The 18475-nt window shown below is 45.8% G+C and overlaps 1 protein-coding gene across 5 annotated transcripts in view; it reads right to left on the bottom strand.

Moving 5' to 3' along the window:
• SCHIP1 (schwannomin interacting protein 1) overlaps positions 1–18475 on the bottom strand; it is a 621980-nt gene that overhangs the window by 135890 nt on the left and 467615 nt on the right. For 3 of the 5 annotated variants that reach the window (XM_060242397.1, XM_060242398.1, XM_060242399.1), the window contains one exon: positions 1542–2234. In XM_060242397.1, coding sequence (XP_060098380.1) covers positions 1542–2234 — 693 coding nt within the window. Of the gene's footprint in view, positions 1–1541; positions 2235–2551; positions 2849–18475 lie in introns of those variants that run through there. The other 2 variants (XM_060242401.1, XM_060242402.1) reach the window with 2 other exon arrangements.

The following is an 18475-nucleotide window of genomic DNA, read 5'->3' as shown; positions in this document are numbered from 1 at the left end:
CCACACTGTAAAAATGGGACTTACTTCTGAGTAGATCTACTTAGGATTGCTCCCTGAGAGACTTCTAAACTTTGAAGGGAGGTCATATCAGTTTAGTTGGAAACAGTTCAGTCACAGAACTCTGTAAGATATTCTTATCCCAGCATGAAATAAAGATCAGGCATTTCAGTGCATCGTTCTGACTCCGCAAATTCTTTTGGGATTGGTTACTTTGCTTGTAGAAGAAACTGATACAAACTGAAACAATATTACTAAAAATGCAGCATCATCAGCACCTCCCCATTACTAAATATAGCCTCCATAGCATCTATTGGTAACAGTGACAATCTTTAGATGTAGAGCTATATCTAGCCAACTTTACACTTGATTTACTAAGAAACAGCTTCTAAAACAGAAGTGAACCCCTGAAATATTGCCTGCCTAATGCAAAATGATTACCCTTCTCCCCTGCTTTCGGCTTAAAATAAATATATTGGAAGCTGGAGGAGAAACAATTTCTGTTAAAAGCAAGCATCATGATGTTAGGGCAATGTTGTGCCACCAGTTCTGACCTATTAGGGGGGAAAATGAAAACAAGTTCCCTCTTCTTGCCCTCCTCTTGCTAGAAGCAGCTATGCTAATTACACAGCAAAATGAAGTTACCTCTCCTCTTGCCCCAAAGTCAAAGTGCAATGCACCCAATCTCCAGAAGCCAGAGGCTCTGGGATTTGCAAGTCCACACCCCAAGGCAAAGTACCAAATGACAAAGCACAATGTGATGTTAGCACAGGCATTAGCGGAAATTAAAACTATGCATCCCTAATAGGCCAAGGTGCATATTTTAAAAAACCCACAACACTGTCATGTCTTCAAAAAGCCCAGCAAAACAGGCATCCAAGTGGTAAAAACTCTTTTCACTGGGAACAGACCCATGTTGGGAAATGCACAGGCTAGACCAGCAATCCTGCTGACTTTATTTCTTCCCCTCCCCACCTTTTTCTCCTCCCCCTCCCCTCTTGATGCCACCCACTCTGTCTGGCTTCTCTAAAGCACCCAGGTGTTTCCCTGATAAGAAACAGGAAGCAGCTCTAGGCATCCTCCCCCTTCCAAGAATTCACGCCCCCCCCCACCATGCTTTTTTGCTCCCTAACCCTCAAGGCCGGGTCATGCCCCTTTGCTGAACAAAGAAACAGACTACAATCCCCTCAGAAAACTGAAGGGAAAAGAGAGAGACAGAGAAAAGCTATCTCCTCTTGCACACATGGAGACAATGCCCTTCTCTGCCAGCATCAACTGTGACATCTTTTGGGGAGTGGAGTGGGGGGGGGGAAGAGATGCCAACCCATCCCAGAAAAATGCTAACAGCCTCTGCCCATCTGCAAATTACCTTCTATGGGAAGGAAAAAAAATACATATACTCCTCCAGGGAGGGAAGTGACTCACTGTCTGCCCTGCCTAATAATTCCACTGAAAAGGAAGACTTCCCTTAGCATGTGTGTCCTCCCTCCCTCCCCACACACACACAAGGCAGGAGGGCGGAGGGAATCAAAGCCCCAACTTACTGAGGTGTAGTTGCTTTTCTGGCTCTGGTTCCGGATCTCCTCTTCTTGGAACTGCAGGCCGGCCAGGTGCTTCTCCAGCGCCTCCCAGTCCATGGTGGGCACCTGAGCCTCGGGCTCTTTCAAAAGCGTCCCTCCCGTGGAGTGCTCCCAAGGGTGAAAGGCAACCAGCGGCCCCCCGTTGCCGAGCCTGCCCACGCCGTTGCCCGGCTGAGCTTTCTGGGGGTGGGGGGCTTTGCTGGAGTCCCTGCCCCCTCTTTGTCCAGTCCTGCGGCCGGAGGGGACCACGTTGGCATTGTGCCGGAGATCCAGGGGGTGGTGGGGACGGTGGTGGTGGTGAGCCGGGGGGTTGCCATTAGGGGCCGGGGGTGGCATGGTGGGGGCGGCGAGGCAGGGGCTCCTCGCCTCCTCCAGCTCCGGCGCTAAACTCCTCCTGGCGGGGGGCAGTTTGGCATAGCGGCGGGCATAGTCCCCTTCTGCCTCCCACACATCAATCACCTTCCTCTTGTACACCTGGCAATCCTCCTCCCCCTCCTCTCCTTCCTCCTCCTCTTCTTCCGAGTCCTCCAAGGCAGCCAAGTCCAGGCTGGTGGGCGACGGGGAGGATTTGCATTCCGAGCAAGGGGTCACTTTGCTGGAACTGGACTCCGAGCTCGAGCGGCTGCTGCAGGCGTCGCTGCCTAAATCCATGCCATCCTAGAGGGGAGAGAGAAAGGGAAAAAGCGAAAGATTCAGAGCGCGAGGAGAGAGGCCAACCCCGGGACTAGTATTTCTCCTCCTCCTCTTGCTGGAATAACATCGCCGCCAGGCACAGAAAGAACCAGACACCGACTTCCCTCTCCAGATGCTGCCAGACTCTTAAAAGAGAAACCGGGGCGGGGGGGGGATTAGGGGGGGAGCTCTCTTTTTAAGAGCTCTTCGCCACTTCCACAAAGTTTCCTGCAAAGCCTCCCTTCCCCCGGCAAGACACTTTGCAAAGGGGGGGGGGGGGAGAAGGCGCAGGAGGTTCCCACCTCGGGGCGGATCAGGCGCGGCTTCCTGAAGCCTGCCTGGCGTGTGACAGCAGCAGGCGCGGGTGTCTTCCAGCCAACAGTGTTTTTTTTCCCACAGCAGCAGCAGCAAGTCCTGCCCTGCAATGGCTCCGGAAACTTCCCGGCTCCCTCGCCCAATTGCAAAGACGGGAGGATACGCCGGCAACGCAGGAGAAGGGGCGGAGGAGGGAGGAATGGGAAAGCCAGTTGGCCGTCCCCGCGAGGAGGCGACCAGGACAGCGCCGGCCTCACACCGCCCCCTGCGGTACAGACGGGGAGATCCCGGCAAAAAAAAAGAAGGCGGGCGGTTGGAGCAGAGTATTGCCGGCGGGCGGGAGAGTATTGCCTGCTGCAACGTGGAGGGTCGGGCCCCGCCGCGAACGCCTCTGGCCTCTCCTCGCAGATGCATGCGCGGGTTGCAAAGGCCAGGCTCAGTCGCGGACGTTCTTTTTCAGTGGGATCAAAAGAAGAGGGAAAAGGTGCCTTGGGCCACGTGCATGGTGCTTCCGCTCTGGCTACTGGTAGCTGCCATTCTTAGAGGCAAGCCCTGATCACTTTTTAATGTCTTCGGGCCTCGGAGGAGGTGGCCGATTGGCTGGCGAAAGCTTGTAGCCAATGTTCCCTCTAAGCTGCAGAGTCTTGTGAGCAAAAATTCTACTTTGTGAGCTACTGGCATTAAAGCTACTGCATACATTGGTGTGCTCTGGGGTCATCCTTCCTGAGCTAAGACAAATTTGTGAGCTGAGCTCACAAATGTGTGAGCTGGAGGCTAAAAATCTGTGAGTTAGCTCACGCTAACTCAGCTTAGAGGAAACACTGCTTTAGGTTTAAGGCTTTCATAATGTCCATCGAGCCCCACAGGATTTTAGGCTAAAGCCTGACTTTAACTAAGACGAAACAAGTTCCAAGCTCTTTCGATTTGCAGTAGGGTTGCCAGATCTGTGTTGGAGACTTTGGGGGTGGATCCGGGAGAAGGAGGGTTTTGGGGAGGGGCCTCAGCATGGTAGAATGCCATAGAGTCCACACTTCAAAGCAGCCATTTTCTCCAGGGGAGCTGATCTCTGCCAGCAGGAGATCTCTGGAGATCAGTTGTAAAAGTGGGAGCTCTCCAGGCCCCACCAGGAGGCTGGCAACCATGCCAGTTACTTAGAAAGAAGCTTCAGTGGATGTACAGTGCTTTCCTAAACAGAGCCAGATTCTTCTAAGTCCTTTAACTTCACAGGATTTAGAACTTTGTTTAGAACTGTGTGGATAGAATACTGTAGCATACAATGGATTAGGAGTGCTCATGGCCTTGTGTGGAAAACTGGGATAATCATTCTGTCCTTTCAGGGTGGTTTTAAGGATTACTACAATAAATGCACATACAGGCACTTTGAAGACTGTAAAAACTCATATAAATGCTATGATTATTCCTACATACACATACGTTCCCCATTTGGCTGGAAGACCTACTGTGACCTAATGTTAACCCCATGAAAAAAGTCAGAAAATCTGGCTTTCATTTAAGTCAAGTAATACATTCCATTTGACTGCAATGAAGTCATGCTCTCTTTAAATTCAGCTTAGTCATTAAGATTGCCTTCTTGACTGCTTTCATCATTGGCAGTTAAGGTTTGCCTTTGCATAAATTACATTTTGATATCCTGAATGAGCTTCCTTGCATTAAGCATTCTGCTGATCCTTAGACTGGGGTACACAAACAGCTCCATCTAGGTGGCAGTGGACCTTTGGATGAATTTGAGACCACAAGAGGAGCTCTGTTGGTTCAGACTAAGAGTCTTATTAGTCCAAATTCTTAACAGTGGCCAGCCAGATAGTTCTAGAAACCCAAGTGGAGGGCATGAAGAGAGTCCCCAGCATCTGGTATTCAGAAGTATGCTGCCTGTGATGTATTTTATTGTTAGCATGGTTAATATGCACTGATGTATCTCTCCTCCATGAATTTATCTAGTGCCGTTGAAGCTAGTGGCTAGCACTGTATCCTGCAAAGTGGATTATGTATTGTTTATTTTATTTACTTCCTTTACTTCATTTATATCTTGCCATTCTCCCCAGAGGGGAACCTGTAGTAGCTTACATCCCTGTTTTATTCTCACAACAACCCTGTGGGGTAGGTTAGGCTCAGACTATGTGACTGATCTAAAGCCACCCTGCAGGCTTCTATGGTGGAGTACAGATTCAAACCTGAGCCTTCCAGATCTTAGACCGACAAGCACTTGTGTGGAAACAGACTTTGTTTAATCTGTTCTGAACCTATGACCAAATTCTTGGGTGACCCCAAATTCTCACAGATGGGCAGTGCAGCTCTGGTATTGGAATCTTGCCGCTGAAGCACAAAGGGTTGTACTTGGCAAATGGTTACACCAGCTTCCTCAGTTTAAGTTTATTTCTATTTATATCCCGCCCTTCCCACTGAAGCGGCTCATGGCGGCTCACAGCATATAAAATCTAACATAGAATTTTAAATTTAAAATACATCAATTACACAGTTAAACCAGTAAAATAATAAAACATATAAACAGCGATCTATCAAAATACTACACTGAACCTTCTATAGAATTTCTAATGCCAGTTAATTATAGGCCAGCCGGAAGAGGGCTGTCTTACAGGCCCTGAGAAACTGGCCAAGGTCCCGCAGGGCCCTCACCTCTTACGGCAGCTGGTTCCACCAGCAAGAAGCCGTTACAGAAAAGGCCCTGTCCCTGGTGGATTTCAGACGGGCCTCCTTTGGCCCGGGGATAACAAGTAGATTTTGAGAGCCCGATCTCAGTACTCTCTGGGGAACATGTGGGGAGAGATGGTCCCTAAGGTAGGCAGGTCCTAAGCCATATAGGGCTTTAAAGGTAATAACCAGCACCTTGTACTGGACTCGGTATATTATCGGCAGCCAGTGCAGGCTCCAGAGCCCCGGCCGAATGTGCTCCCATCTTGGGAGCCCTAATAACAGCCGGGCAGTGGCATTCTGCACCAACTGCAGCTTCCGGGTTCGGCACAGGGGCAGCCCCATGTAGAGGGCATTACAGTAGTCCAACCTCGAGGTGACTGTTGCATGAATCACCGTTGCTAGATCGTCATGCTCCAGGAAAGGAGCCAATGCTTCACCCGCCTAAGATGAAAAAATGCGGACTTAGCAGTGGCTGCTATTTGAGCCTCCATCCTTGGGGAAGGCTCCAATAGTACCCCTAAACTCTTGACCTTTTGCACCAGTGTCAGAGGCGTGCCATCAAAAACTGGCAGGGGGATTTCCCCTCCCGGGCCACGACGTGAGCATCTGTGAAGAAGAACGGGGTATTTGCTAGAAAACAAAGGGGTCAGAAGGGATTCTGCTTTGTCTGCCTTCCTATGGAGATGGTAGAGTCAGGGGCTGGGGAAGTTGGGCTATAGTACTTACATAAGGAACAGAGTTATCCCCTCATGTGGAAGAGCATTAGTACCAGAGAGCTACTGACTCAGTCCAATGGCTCAGAAGAATTGTATATTCATTCCAATTACCTCAGCAAGTCTGTTGAGGTAGTTAGTTTTCCTAGACTAAATTCTGGTACCCAGTCCTTTCTGCATTTTCTAAAATAAAAATATAAGCAAAACAGAGAAAGGCCTCTGCATTTTACTAGTGTTAACTCCTCAGTGCACAGATAAAATGGAGGGGAAAACTAGCTTGTGAAGGTTATTTTGATTTATACAAATCAATTTTTAACACACCTATCCAGAGCTCTAGGCATCCTGCCAGAGCTTTTTAAAGTCAATCCGTAGCATGCGAAAAATGCCAGCAAATAACTTGGCGCTCATAATAATAAAGCGCTTCTTAAAACTGGTCAAAATTGAGAAACCATATCTACCATTTCCAAACTAAACTGTGAAACGGTAAAATAAGATAATATCACAATAAGACCCCCCCCCCCAATTCTCTTCCCAGAAGCCAACCTAGTTTCTCCCCTCTCCAAATAGCCTGAGGAAAGAGATGAGCTTAGTAGCATGCCCGAAGGTCAACAGATACAAATGTCTTATAAATCAAGAAAAGATGCACCAAAGACATCTTTGTTGATTGCAACAACAGCTGTATAACTCAGAGGCAACTCCCAGCAGGGGGACAGGCTTCTAAGATTTGGGATCATACAGCTAAATCTCAGCACTTTGAACACTAACAGAAACTAGCTGGTAGAAAATTTCCATGAATACACAAGGTATCATGGAAATATATGATTCATTTGAACACCACAAGTTTCATAGACTCTGATGGCAAGCACTATGTCACACCATTAGCCCCAAACTCTATAGTGCAGGGGTGGCCAATGGTAGCTCTCCAGATGTTTTTTTGCCTACAACTCCCATCAGCCCCAGCCATTGGCCATGCTGGCTGGGGCTGATGGGAGTTGTAGGCAAAAAACATCTGGAGAGCTACTGTTGGCCACCCCTGCTATAGTGTGTTTGTGTATGTATGTGTGGGCATTTACTGCCCACGTTTCAGGCTATGTGACATAGAAATCTTGTTTCTCTCCAATATTAGACTGTTTAGCAGCATTGTTAGATTTGTACCAAGAAAAAAACAAACAACCCCCCCTCCAAGAAAACCCCAAAGTGAGTATGTTTGGAAAATGCATTTCAGAAATAGGTACAAATACCCCTTAGCAACCTCTTCACCAACTGATGAAAAGAGCTGAAAGGTATGGATTAGTATTTCCCAACAGAAGTGCATCCACCAGTTTAATCTGCAATGGCTGTCAGGCTCTCTCTTCTTGATTATGCATCCCATCAAAATATTGGCTATAAATATTTATAGCTAGATGGTGCGCTGTATCCTATAAATACAGGTGATACTTTCTGACAGCACATTAGAGAAAGCTGCTTTGTATGGTACTAGATTTGATTTATAGAGCGACAACTCTATCTTTAGTTATATGTTTCAAAATACCTGAAGAGTCTTACGGTTGCAATGTAATTTGGGCAAGGGTCTAATTCAGGGGTGGCCAAACTTGCTTAATGTAAGAGCCACATAGAATAAACATCTGATGTTTGAGAGACACAAGACATGAATGTCAGATGTTTGAGAGCCACAAGACATGAACATCAGATGTTTGAGAGCCGGGAGGGAGGGGGGAAGGAAGGAAGATAGAAGGGGAGGGAGGGAGATGTGGAAAGAAAGCAACTTCAACTTTAAATGCATTCTCCAAGCCACCATATGGCTTGGAGAAGTGATTTAAAAAGAAAAATGCCTTTGCTAAGCTGGCTGATAGGATAGTGGGGGCTTTAAGAGCCACACAATATGTCTGAAAGAGGCACATGTGGCTCCTGAGCTTCAGTTTGGCCACCCCTGGTCTAATTAAACATACTTAAAAGGGCCCAAGAGCAAGCTGAGCGGCTTGGCTTGGCTTAGGCTCAGGCTCGCAGTCATCATCACCACTAGTCAGATATGAGTAGACCAGCTCCAGTGGGGCTGCCAGTGATGCTGGGACTGGTGGTTTAACCTACCAGGAGTGTTCCCATGGATGGTGCCTTGGAGGACTACCAGCAACCAGGAGCAAGCCAAGTTCCAGTGGGGCAGTTCAGTTCTTGCCCAGCCAGTGGAGACGATGATCATGCTGGTTGCTGACACTGCCTGCTGGATGCGGGCGAAGCAACCCCTGTGTGGCTGCGGGTGCTGCTGTGCATCAGCTTGCACTTATCTGTTGGCAGGCCTCCAGGACAGTGGCTCGGCTGGAACTTTCCTGGCAAATAAAAGGACCAGTCTGCCTCTGGAGGGTTGCTTGGTTTTTCTGGTGAATGGACCCTTAGGCCCACAATTGTGGGTATCCCCCAACTTTATAGCAGGTCTGATTATTAAATGATTTATTTTACTTTTAGAAAGTAGGCTTTTTTTTAAAAAAAGCCAGTGCTGCAGCCAGAACTGCAAAATCTCTTTGGCATTAATGTGAAAAAATGAACTAAATAAATATTTGGAGATCCCAGTCTTGTAGGGCAGCTTCCTGTGAAGCCAATCACAAAGTGAATGTTAACTTTACTGAAGGCCAGTGTTTGAAGTGACAAGGGTCATCTTTACACCCTTTGCTGTTTTTCTTTCTCTGTCATACACACGCACATACATGCACACACACTACATACTCCTAGATCAAGGGTGACCAAACTTGCTTAACGGAAGAGCCACATAGAGTAAATGTTAGATGTTTGGGCGCTGCAGGGAAGGAAGGCAAATAGAGGGAGAGGTGGAAAGAAATGCATTCTCCAAACCACCAGTTGGGTTGGTTTGGAGAAGTGATTGAAAAAGAAGAAGAAGATATTGGATTTATATCCCGCCCTCCACTCCAGAGAGTCTCAGAGCGGCTCACAATCTCCTTTACCTTCCTCCCCCACAACAGACACCCTGTGAGATGGGTGGGGCTGGAGAGGGCTCTCCCAGCAGCTGCCCTTTCAAGGACAACCTCTGCCAGAGCTATGGCTGACCCAAGGCCATGCTAGCAGGTCCAAGTGGAGGAATGGAGAATCAAACCCGGTTCTCCCAGATAAGAGTCCGCACACTTAACCACTACACCAAACTGGCTCTCCAGAGAAATGCCTTCTCCAATCTGGCTGATGGGGTGGAGTGGGGGGGGGGGCTTCGAGAACCACACAATGTGTGTGAAAGAGCCACATGTGGCTCCTGAGCTACAGTTTGGCTGCCTGTGTCCTAGATCTTTACACCATGCTTTTGTCCCCAAAAAGGCCCAGAGTGGCTTACACCTTTGTTCTCCCCTCTGCCTTCTTAATTCTCACTACAGGCATCCTCTGATTGTAAGTTAGGCTGGCAGAAAGTAATCAGCCCAAGGTCACCCAGTGAACTTTCATGGGCGAGAACCAGCAGGGTATAAATATCCAAACAGAGAAATAATTGAGGTATACAAGTATTAACTCTGCTAAGCTCACTTGTTAGTTGGGTCCAAGGAACTCACTTTTTCTCAAGTTCTTTGACAAAGGGAATTCCTTTGCAGAGGGTTAAATATAGGTGTGTCCACATAATTATTAGTTTCCACTAACTTGGTGATTTATCTCATTTAAAAAATTACTACTAATTACCAGTAGCCTATAAATATCTCCATTAAAAAGCTAATATGTTTTATTGTATCTTGGTTCACTGAAGCCTGCTCTATAATACAAATGTGCGGCCTTTAAAGAGCAGTGGTAGAGTGAAAGGCTTTCCATAATATATGTTTAATTCATTCACTTGCAGCCACAGCAACAATTTCTGTGTTACAGTTGCAAAAATAAAAGGATTTGTGTTAACAAGCTGAACTTGCTAGGTTTACAATGTTGATGTGCGTAATCTTGGAAACATGATAGTTTATTATGAACCAATATAAAGAAAAGACTTTTACAAGACTACGTTGTCTTGTACTCCATGTAGATTTATTCTGAATTTGAACTCACATGTTCTTGTTATTCCTAGCAAGTAAATAAATCAGATTTAACTGACTTGATTAAATTCAATTACACAAGACATTATTTCTCCATCTATCTTAGATGATCCTCCCCTTAAAAAACGATTAAAAAGTTCATGACAGATAGGTTCATCTATTGGTATTGGCAGGGCTTTTTTGGTAGAAAAAGCCCAGTAGGAATATTTGCATATTAGAAGAAGAAGAAGAAGATATTGGATTTATATCCCGCCCTCCACTCCGAAGAGTCTCAGAGCGGCTCACAATCTCCTTTACCTTCCTCCCCCACAACAGACACCCTGTGAGGTGGGTGGGGCTGGAGAGGGCTCTCCCAGCAGCTGCCCTTTCAAGGAGAACTCCTGCCAGAGCTCTGGCTGACCCAAGGCCATTCCAGCAGGTGCAAGTGGAGGAGTGGGGAATCAAACCCGGTTCTCCCAGATAAGAGTCCGCACACTTAACCACTACACCAAACTGGCCACATCCCTGATGCCAAGCCAGCCAGAACTGTGTTCCTGTGCATTTCTGCTCAAAAAAAGCCCTGGGTTAGGCCATTATGGTTAAATGACACCTCTATGGCTTGATTGAGTCAGTCCATCTCCCTCTTTTCCTGCAGCCTTCAACTTTTCCTGGCATTATTGTCTTTTCCAGTGAGTCTTGTCTTCTCATAATGTGACCAAAGTATGATAGCCTCTGTTATTTTAGCTTCTAGGGAGAGTTCAGGCTTGATTTGATTAAGAACTCATTTGTCTTACTGGTTGATGATCATTAAAAAATAAAATAAAACAGGAACCATATCAGAAGAGTGGATTATCTTTTTTTAGTGAATATCATGGTGGTGGGCAGTGGATAATCCAGGCCATGGATCCTTCTGTGATGTTGAATTCATTTTAAAAACAATAGTCATACAATTATGGATTCTGCAGTAAGGATAGATAGGTAGAGCCCATCAGGACCATCATGCCTACAGGTTCTTTTGTCTTTTATTGGTGCCCTCCCAGTCTTATACAAAGTAGGGTCAAATAAGAGCAGAAGGGTTTGCTCTTCTGATGAGCTTCAAAGGGGGCAGAATTGCCAAAACCTACTCTCCTAGTCAAGGGCCCCATGGCGCAGAGTAGTAAATCTGCAGTACTGCAGTCTGCTCATGACCTGAGTTCAATCCCAGCGAAAGCTGGTTCAGGCAGTCGGCTCCAGGTTGACTCAGCCTTCCATCCTTCCGAGGCCGGTAAAATGATTACCCAACTTGCTGGGGGAAAAGTGTAGATGACTGGGGAAGGTAATGGCAAACCACGCCGTAAAAAGTTTGCCATGAAAATGTGAAAGCAACATCACCCCAGAATCGAAAATGACTGGTGCTTACACAGGTGACTACCTTTACCTTACTCTCCTAGCAATATGTAGATAAGAGTTAAGTTTACCTCCTTTCTATCACTCTTCCTTTTGAAGCATCACCTTCTACATCACTACTGAGATGTTTGGTGCAGATCTAGGTTCCTAGATCTGCAACTTACTCTGGAGAACACATTTTACTTTAGGTTAGTACATATCCCCTTAATCCTGATTTTCTAAGCAAAACAAATCCATGGAATCAGATCCTTTGTTTCATTGTACTTCTGCAGTAGAGAGAAAGATGTGATATTAGGTTCCTATGTCGGGCCAAGATATCTTGACCCTCTGCTCCACTTAACAACCCAGGAGAACACAAGAAGCTGCATTACAGTGAGTCTGACCATTGATCTGTCAATGTTACTACTGTCTACTCTGACTGGCAGTGGCTCTCCAGTAGAACTCTACTACCTGATCATTTTTAAACTGGCAATGCTAGGAATTGAACCAGGAGCCTTCTGCATATATGTAGCAGATGCTGTATCATTGAGCCATAGCCCCTCTCTTGAGTTGCAGGTTTTAATTAGAATAGTACAATCCTCCTTTCTGGGATGGTTGTCCTCTTCCACTGAGCATGCAACTTCAGGAAGAATGCACATGGAACAATGAGGGAGGAAGAGAACACTTGCCTAGCCAGACAGATCAGCCAAATCCACCATAGTAATCAATGGGGTAACAGTTGGCACACCCAGATCACCTGAGGTTGTTAACCTCCAAGAGGTGGCTGAAGTTCTCCTGGGATTACAACTGATCTCCAGGCAACAGAGATCCATTCACCTGGAGAAAATGGCTGGTGAAGGTAAACTCTGTAGCATTATTCCCAACGGAAGTTCCTCTCCTTCCCAAACCCCGCCCCCCTCAGGATCCACCCCTCAAATCTCCAGGTATTTCCCAATCCAGAGCCAGCAACCCTGATTGCACTCACATCCAGTAACCAAACACCCTTATTGGATCTTCCTTTGCCCCAGGTACTGACTGCAGAGGGTCAGACTACATCAGCACTCACATTTTGATGCCTAATGCTTGTCCAATGGCCCCTGAATGGAACAGCCGAAAGGCCTGTTTGAAAAATGGCTCCTTTGACTGAGTTCCTGGCAGTTATACTACTCTTTCTATTTGTCTTGGCTTTGGCAAGCAAGGACATCCAATTTAGCTGAGGTGATGGCCTTCAGAGCTTGTAATGGATGCTCTTTTATTGTCCAATAAAGTCAATTGGTTTAATGAAAGTGCAGCTTAAAATCATTTTGGGGATATTACACTAATTACATGATCCTCCATATCTGTTTATAACATGCACAGTAATTAATGGCCATTAGTGTGTACTCCTGGGCTCTAGAAACCCACTTGGCAGTCGTTGTGCCATCCAGTTCAGAAGACATTGGTTGGCTTCTAAACTACCATCTCGTATACCCGCGGTAGATGTAAAGTTATAGTGTTAAAATTAAAAAGCTGCTTACTATGCCTAATACACAGAGCTAAAATATAATACAGTTAATATCAAAATTTGGCAGCAGGATAAAAAAATTCAGTAAAATGCCTGGACCTTTTCATCACCTACTCTCTGGCACAAATAACAGCAACATTTGCACCAATGTCTCTGTATTCTCCTATTGCAATCCTAAGCAGAGTTATACCATTCTGAGTCCACTAAGGAACATGGGACAAGGAAATCAATGGGCTTATAAGGGTGCAACTCTATTTAGAATTGCACTGCATGTGATTTTTGGGAATTCATGCTGTCACACATGGAGCTGCCTTATACTGAATCAGACTGTTGGTCCATCAAGATCAGTATTGTCTACACAGACTTGCAACAGCTCTTCAGTCTCAAGCAGAGGTCTTTCACATCACCTCCTACCTGGTCCATTGAACTGAAGATGCCAGGGATTGAACCTGGGCCTTCTGCATGCAGAGCTCTACCACTGAACCACAGCCCCTGTAAGTTATCTGCAAACAGCAGCAAATTTCTGACAAATTTGGTCATTTACTTATAAATAATTTTAAAATAATTTATATATATATATATATATATATATATATATATATATATATATATATATATATATAATTTATTTATTTATTTATTTATAATTAAGATAGCACAGAAATTATTCTGTGAGTCTTTGTACAGAGGGCAATGCAAGGAAAATGCACCAATGTTTTCATTTCATTGCAGTCACATATCTGAAACTGCTCACTCTTTTGAGCTGTTCTTAAATTTTCCAGCCAAATATTCCAAAGGCATAATTTGAAGATATAATGCAGTTTAAAAAATTCAGTGTGTTCCAGTAATGGCTGGTTAATGAGGCAGTAGAATGTTAATATGTTAGAATGAGTTTTATCATTTTGGCAGATATGTCAAGAGAAATTCTCTTAATTTGCCTGTACCCCATTCCTCCCTGAAATCCCACAATCCTTTTCTTTTTGTCTTTTTAGGAAGAGAGGTGGGTCAGGAGGGGAGGTTCTGCTAAATTTCAGAATTTCACTATGTAGGTGGTCAGAGGCAGGCAAGGTCTTCCCAGGCTTTCCTGTTCTCCAGCTAGAGCACCACCCTGTGGTGTGTAATATAAAATTACTGCAAGGAGTGAAGTTACAAAAGGGTGCATTGATTTATTTACAGAGAGAAACCAAAGAGAAATCCATCTGTTAAACAGGAAAAAAAAGAATTGGAGGAATCTATGGCTATAACTAAAAACTGAACTTTGGGAAAAGGGAACCCCACCCCCTGCCCCCATAGCAATACTACTTCAGACTTAGAGTTGCCAAGTCCCATTCAAGAAATCTGGGGACTTTGGGGATGGAGCCAGGAGGCTTTGGGGATGGAGCTAGGTTGTGACAAGCATAATTAGACTCCAAAGGGAGTACTGGCCATCACATCTAAAGGGACCACACATCTTTTAAAGACATTTTCTTCCTTGGAAATAATGAAGGATAGAGGCACTTTCTTTTGGGGCTCATATAATTGGACCCCCCTGGTCCAAACTTTTTGAAAGTTGGAGGGTAGTTTGGGGAAAGGCAGTGGATGCTATGCTGAAAATTTGGTGCCTCTATCTTAAAATAAAAGCCCCTCCAGAGCCCCAGATACCTGCAGATCAATTCTCCATTATATTCTATGGCAGGGATGGCCAACGGTAGCTCTCCAGATGTTTTTTGCCTACAACTCCCATCATCCCCAGCTATTGGCCATGCTGGCTGGGGCTGATGGGAGTTGTAGGCAAAAAACATCTGGAGAGCAACCATTGGCCACCACTGCTCTATGGGAATCGGTTTCCATAGAGAATAATGGAGTGCCCAGCAGACATTTCCCTCCCCACCCCCTGCGCTTTCTGATGACCCTGAAGCAGGGGGAGGGCCTCCCCTGCCCCCACCTGGGAACTGGCAACCCTATTCAGACTTCAGGTGGAGGATAACATATTAGAAGCCTTCCCTCAGTATAAAACTCCCTGCCAATAGAAACAGATCACAGGTTCAATCCTTGGCATCTCCAGTTAAAGGATCAGGTTCTAGATGATGTGAAAGACCTCAGCCTGAGACCCTGGAAAGCGGCTACAAGCCTGAGTAGATAATACTGACCTTGATAGACCAAGGGTCTGATTCAGTTCAAGGCAGCTTTGAGTGCGCATGTGTGCAGTTCCCCGCCCCACTAATTCTGCTTTCTTTCTGCACAATGTAGTAAAACACATAACTAAGCACAAGAGTATATTTGCTCCCTCCTCAGAGACGACTGCAGTTGCTTAAACCAGATTTTATGGGAATTTTTTTGTTTGTTTACTCCCTTTCATACCTGAAAAAATACCATGGCAGCAAGAAAAGAAAGCCTGAACGCAGTGATCCCTGCCCAAGAAAAGAACTGATGGTTGTTTTTAAGTCCAAGTTCCAGCAAGTTCAAACAACAGATTATAGAAGTATTTTAAAATGAACTGATAAACTCTGCTTTCTGTAGTCTGCCAGAAGGGACACCAAGCCGACACATTTCAGTACAAGCACGGATTGCCACAACCAGGTGGGTGAATGAGACAGAACAACCTTCAATGATGAAAATAGTTCTGTAACTTAAATAATATGTCTATTCAAAGTGGCACCTGATGGGGGAAAAATAAAGGAATACTGTGAACTGATGAATCAATTTCTAGGTGAAAATGTCTTGCCTCTACAAAAATAGCTCTTGATGTCTTTAAATAATTGCAGTTCTGTATCTGTAGAGTTTCCAGTGCATCAGCATAATAAAACCAAAGTACCAATACTCAGACAAAGATTGCATTTTACAAAATGTTCGGAATCAGTGACTATATTTGAAGTGCAATGCTACATAAATGGTGCTCTCCAGAACTTTGGATAATGAGGCTGTCTTGGAAAGAGGACTCAAATAATTCCCCCCCGCCCTAATTTTTTCCAATAGCATTTTTGCTCTGCAAGAACTACAGGGAAAATGGTCTTTTTGTTCTCTGGCTATGTCCAGGATAACCAGTACTACTACTCGATTATGACATCATCATCTAGCTTCCCCTCCACCATTAAAAGCTTCATGAAAGAGTCTCTGACCAATTCCACGCTAGCCTTTGTCCTGGTCTCATGCTCTTTTCCCCCACAGCTCTTCTGCCTGATTTTGCACATGCTGCTGCAGGGCCATGATTTGCCCTGCCTCTTTCCCAAGTTCCCCTCTGCAATTTCAGGATCCTAATTTTCAGAGAATCCAGAAGCTGTTTGGGAAAGAGGCAGGGCAAGTCATGGCCCAGCAGCACCGTGTGCCAAATTAAGTGGAAGAACTGCGGTAAAAAGGAGTACAGAATCAGAACAGTGAGCAATCAATCTCTGTTAACACAGGAGGGTCCCTCTGTATGTTAGGAGGTGTTTTCAGCTCCATTGTTCAGCAGCGAGAACAAGTTATTTTAGCATAACTTGTGGTTATCCTTTCCACCATCTCAAATCAATTATTGGCCAATGAAGTAGAATATCATTGAATTTATGGACAAAAAGTGGTATACAATAAATAGGAGGAGAAGGTACTTTCACTGATTTGGGGAGGGGGACTGTCCACTTCATAGCTGTTTCTTTTGTTAGTTCTGTGCACACATGAAACTGCCTTATACCACTAGTCTACTCAACTGAGTACTCTCTACTCTGACTGGCAGTGGCTCTCCAAGGTCTCTCATAGAAATCTTTTAGATCACCTAGTGCTTTTAACTGGAGATGATGTGGACTGAACCTGAGACCTTCTGCATGAAAAGCTGAACTCAGCAGAGAGCAAGCCAGTACCTGTTCCATCAGGCAGGGCCGGATCTAGGGGGGGGGGGGCAGAGAGGGGTGATTGCCCTGGGCGGAGGGGGGGAGGCGTCAAAATGGGTATGAATCCATTGTATTCTATGGGACCATAAGATAGAATGGTCCATAAGGGGGTGTAATTTTTAATTTCTCCCCCCCCTCAAAAACATGTAGATCCAGTCCTGCCATCAGGCAAGCTGACACGGTAATGCAGAGAATAAAAGGTTGCCTGGGAGGGGAGAGGGCATTGGCTCTGTGGTAGAGTCTCTCTTGGCATACAGAATGTCCCCAGTTCAATCCCTGGCATTTCCCATTGAATGATCAAGCAGCAGGTGATAGGTAAGAGCTTTGAGATTTGCTTGAGATCCTGGAGAGCTGCTGCCAATCTGAGTAGACAATACTGACCTAGACAGACCAATGGACCAATTCAGTATAAGGCAGCTTCATGAGAGCCAGTTTGGTGTAGTGGTTAAGTGTGCACACTCTTATCTGGGAGAACCGGGTTTGATTCCCCACTCCTCCACTTGCACTTGGGTCCGCCATAGCTCTGGCAGAGGTTGTCCTTGAAAGGGCAGCTGCTGCGAGAGCCCTCTCCAGCCCCACCCACCTCACAGGGTGTCTGTTGTGGGGGAGGAAGGTAAAGGAGATTGTGAGCAGCTCTGAGACTCTTCGGAGTGGAGGGCGGGATATAAATCCAATATCTTCATGTATTCATGTAACCCCCTAGCCAGAGTCCCAGTCTGAGACTATTGGGGATTGAACCCCAGTATGGGCATGGCTGACCTGGTCTGAGCCATGCCCATGCAGCAGACACATTGAGCAGCAGCACAAATCCAGGAGTCAATGCCATCCTCTCACACACCACTGATGATTGAGAGCAAGCTGAGCCCATGTGGGGTGCTGTCATCCTCCACATTGTGTTGCCCCTTGCAGTCACTTGGGTAGCATGGCTGGAGAGCCAGCTGTTTGCAATTGAGATCCAGGCCTGTATGCAATTGAGATCCATGTAGGGATAAGATTGCCAGCTCTGGGTTGGGAAATTCTCAAGGATTTTTTTTGGGGGGGTGGGGGTGGAGCCTGGGGAGGGCAGGGGTTGGGAAGGAGAGGGACTTCAGTGCAGTACAATGCCATAGAGTCCACCTTTCAAAGCAGTCATTTTCTTCAGTTAAGCTAATCTCTGTCACCTAGAGATCAGTTGTAAATTTCCAAGAGATCTCCAGCTGCCATGTGGTGACTGGCAACCCTATGTAGGGAGGGGAGGTTTAAACCCCTCTGCCCCAGTACACATTCAGTAATCGAAATTATGCCCTCTACACTATTGTTAGCCATTTAAAGAAGAAGATTGCAGATTTATACCTCACCCTTCTCTCTGAATCAAGAGACTCAGAGTGGCTTACAATCTCCTATATCTTCTCCCCCCACAAAAGATACTCTGTGAGGAGGGTGGGGCTGAGAGGGCTCTCACAGCAGCTGCCCTTTCAAGGCATCCATATTTTTCTTTAATGGGCGCAAATAGGGCAGGATAGTGTTGCTTTCCATTAGCCAAATGCAGTGGTGGAAGGATTCCCCCCCTCCCCAATCCTCCCATATGATGATTAAGACCCTGTGAGTCTGTACTTTTGCTATAAAATATGCTGTGACAAATTTTGGATGAAGTCAGGTCATTGACATAAAGGCCTTGGAAATCTGAGTTTGCACTAGGTAGGAAACAAATGACAAAAAACACCCGAGAGGCATGACTTTAAAAGAACCCCAGTGGTTGAACTGACAATCCAAACTTGATTTGCCAACAAATCTTCAAGTGCCAGAAGCTGTGCAGGTAACATGCCTATTTAATGTTCTCATTATGAAAAGT

This window comes from Heteronotia binoei, chromosome 6, assembly GCF_032191835.1.
Source record: "Heteronotia binoei isolate CCM8104 ecotype False Entrance Well chromosome 6, APGP_CSIRO_Hbin_v1, whole genome shotgun sequence".
Lineage (NCBI taxonomy): Eukaryota > Metazoa > Chordata > Lepidosauria > Squamata > Gekkonidae > Heteronotia > Heteronotia binoei.
Note: the sequence above shows the minus strand (reverse complement) of the source record. Positions and strands in the feature narration are given on the sequence as shown.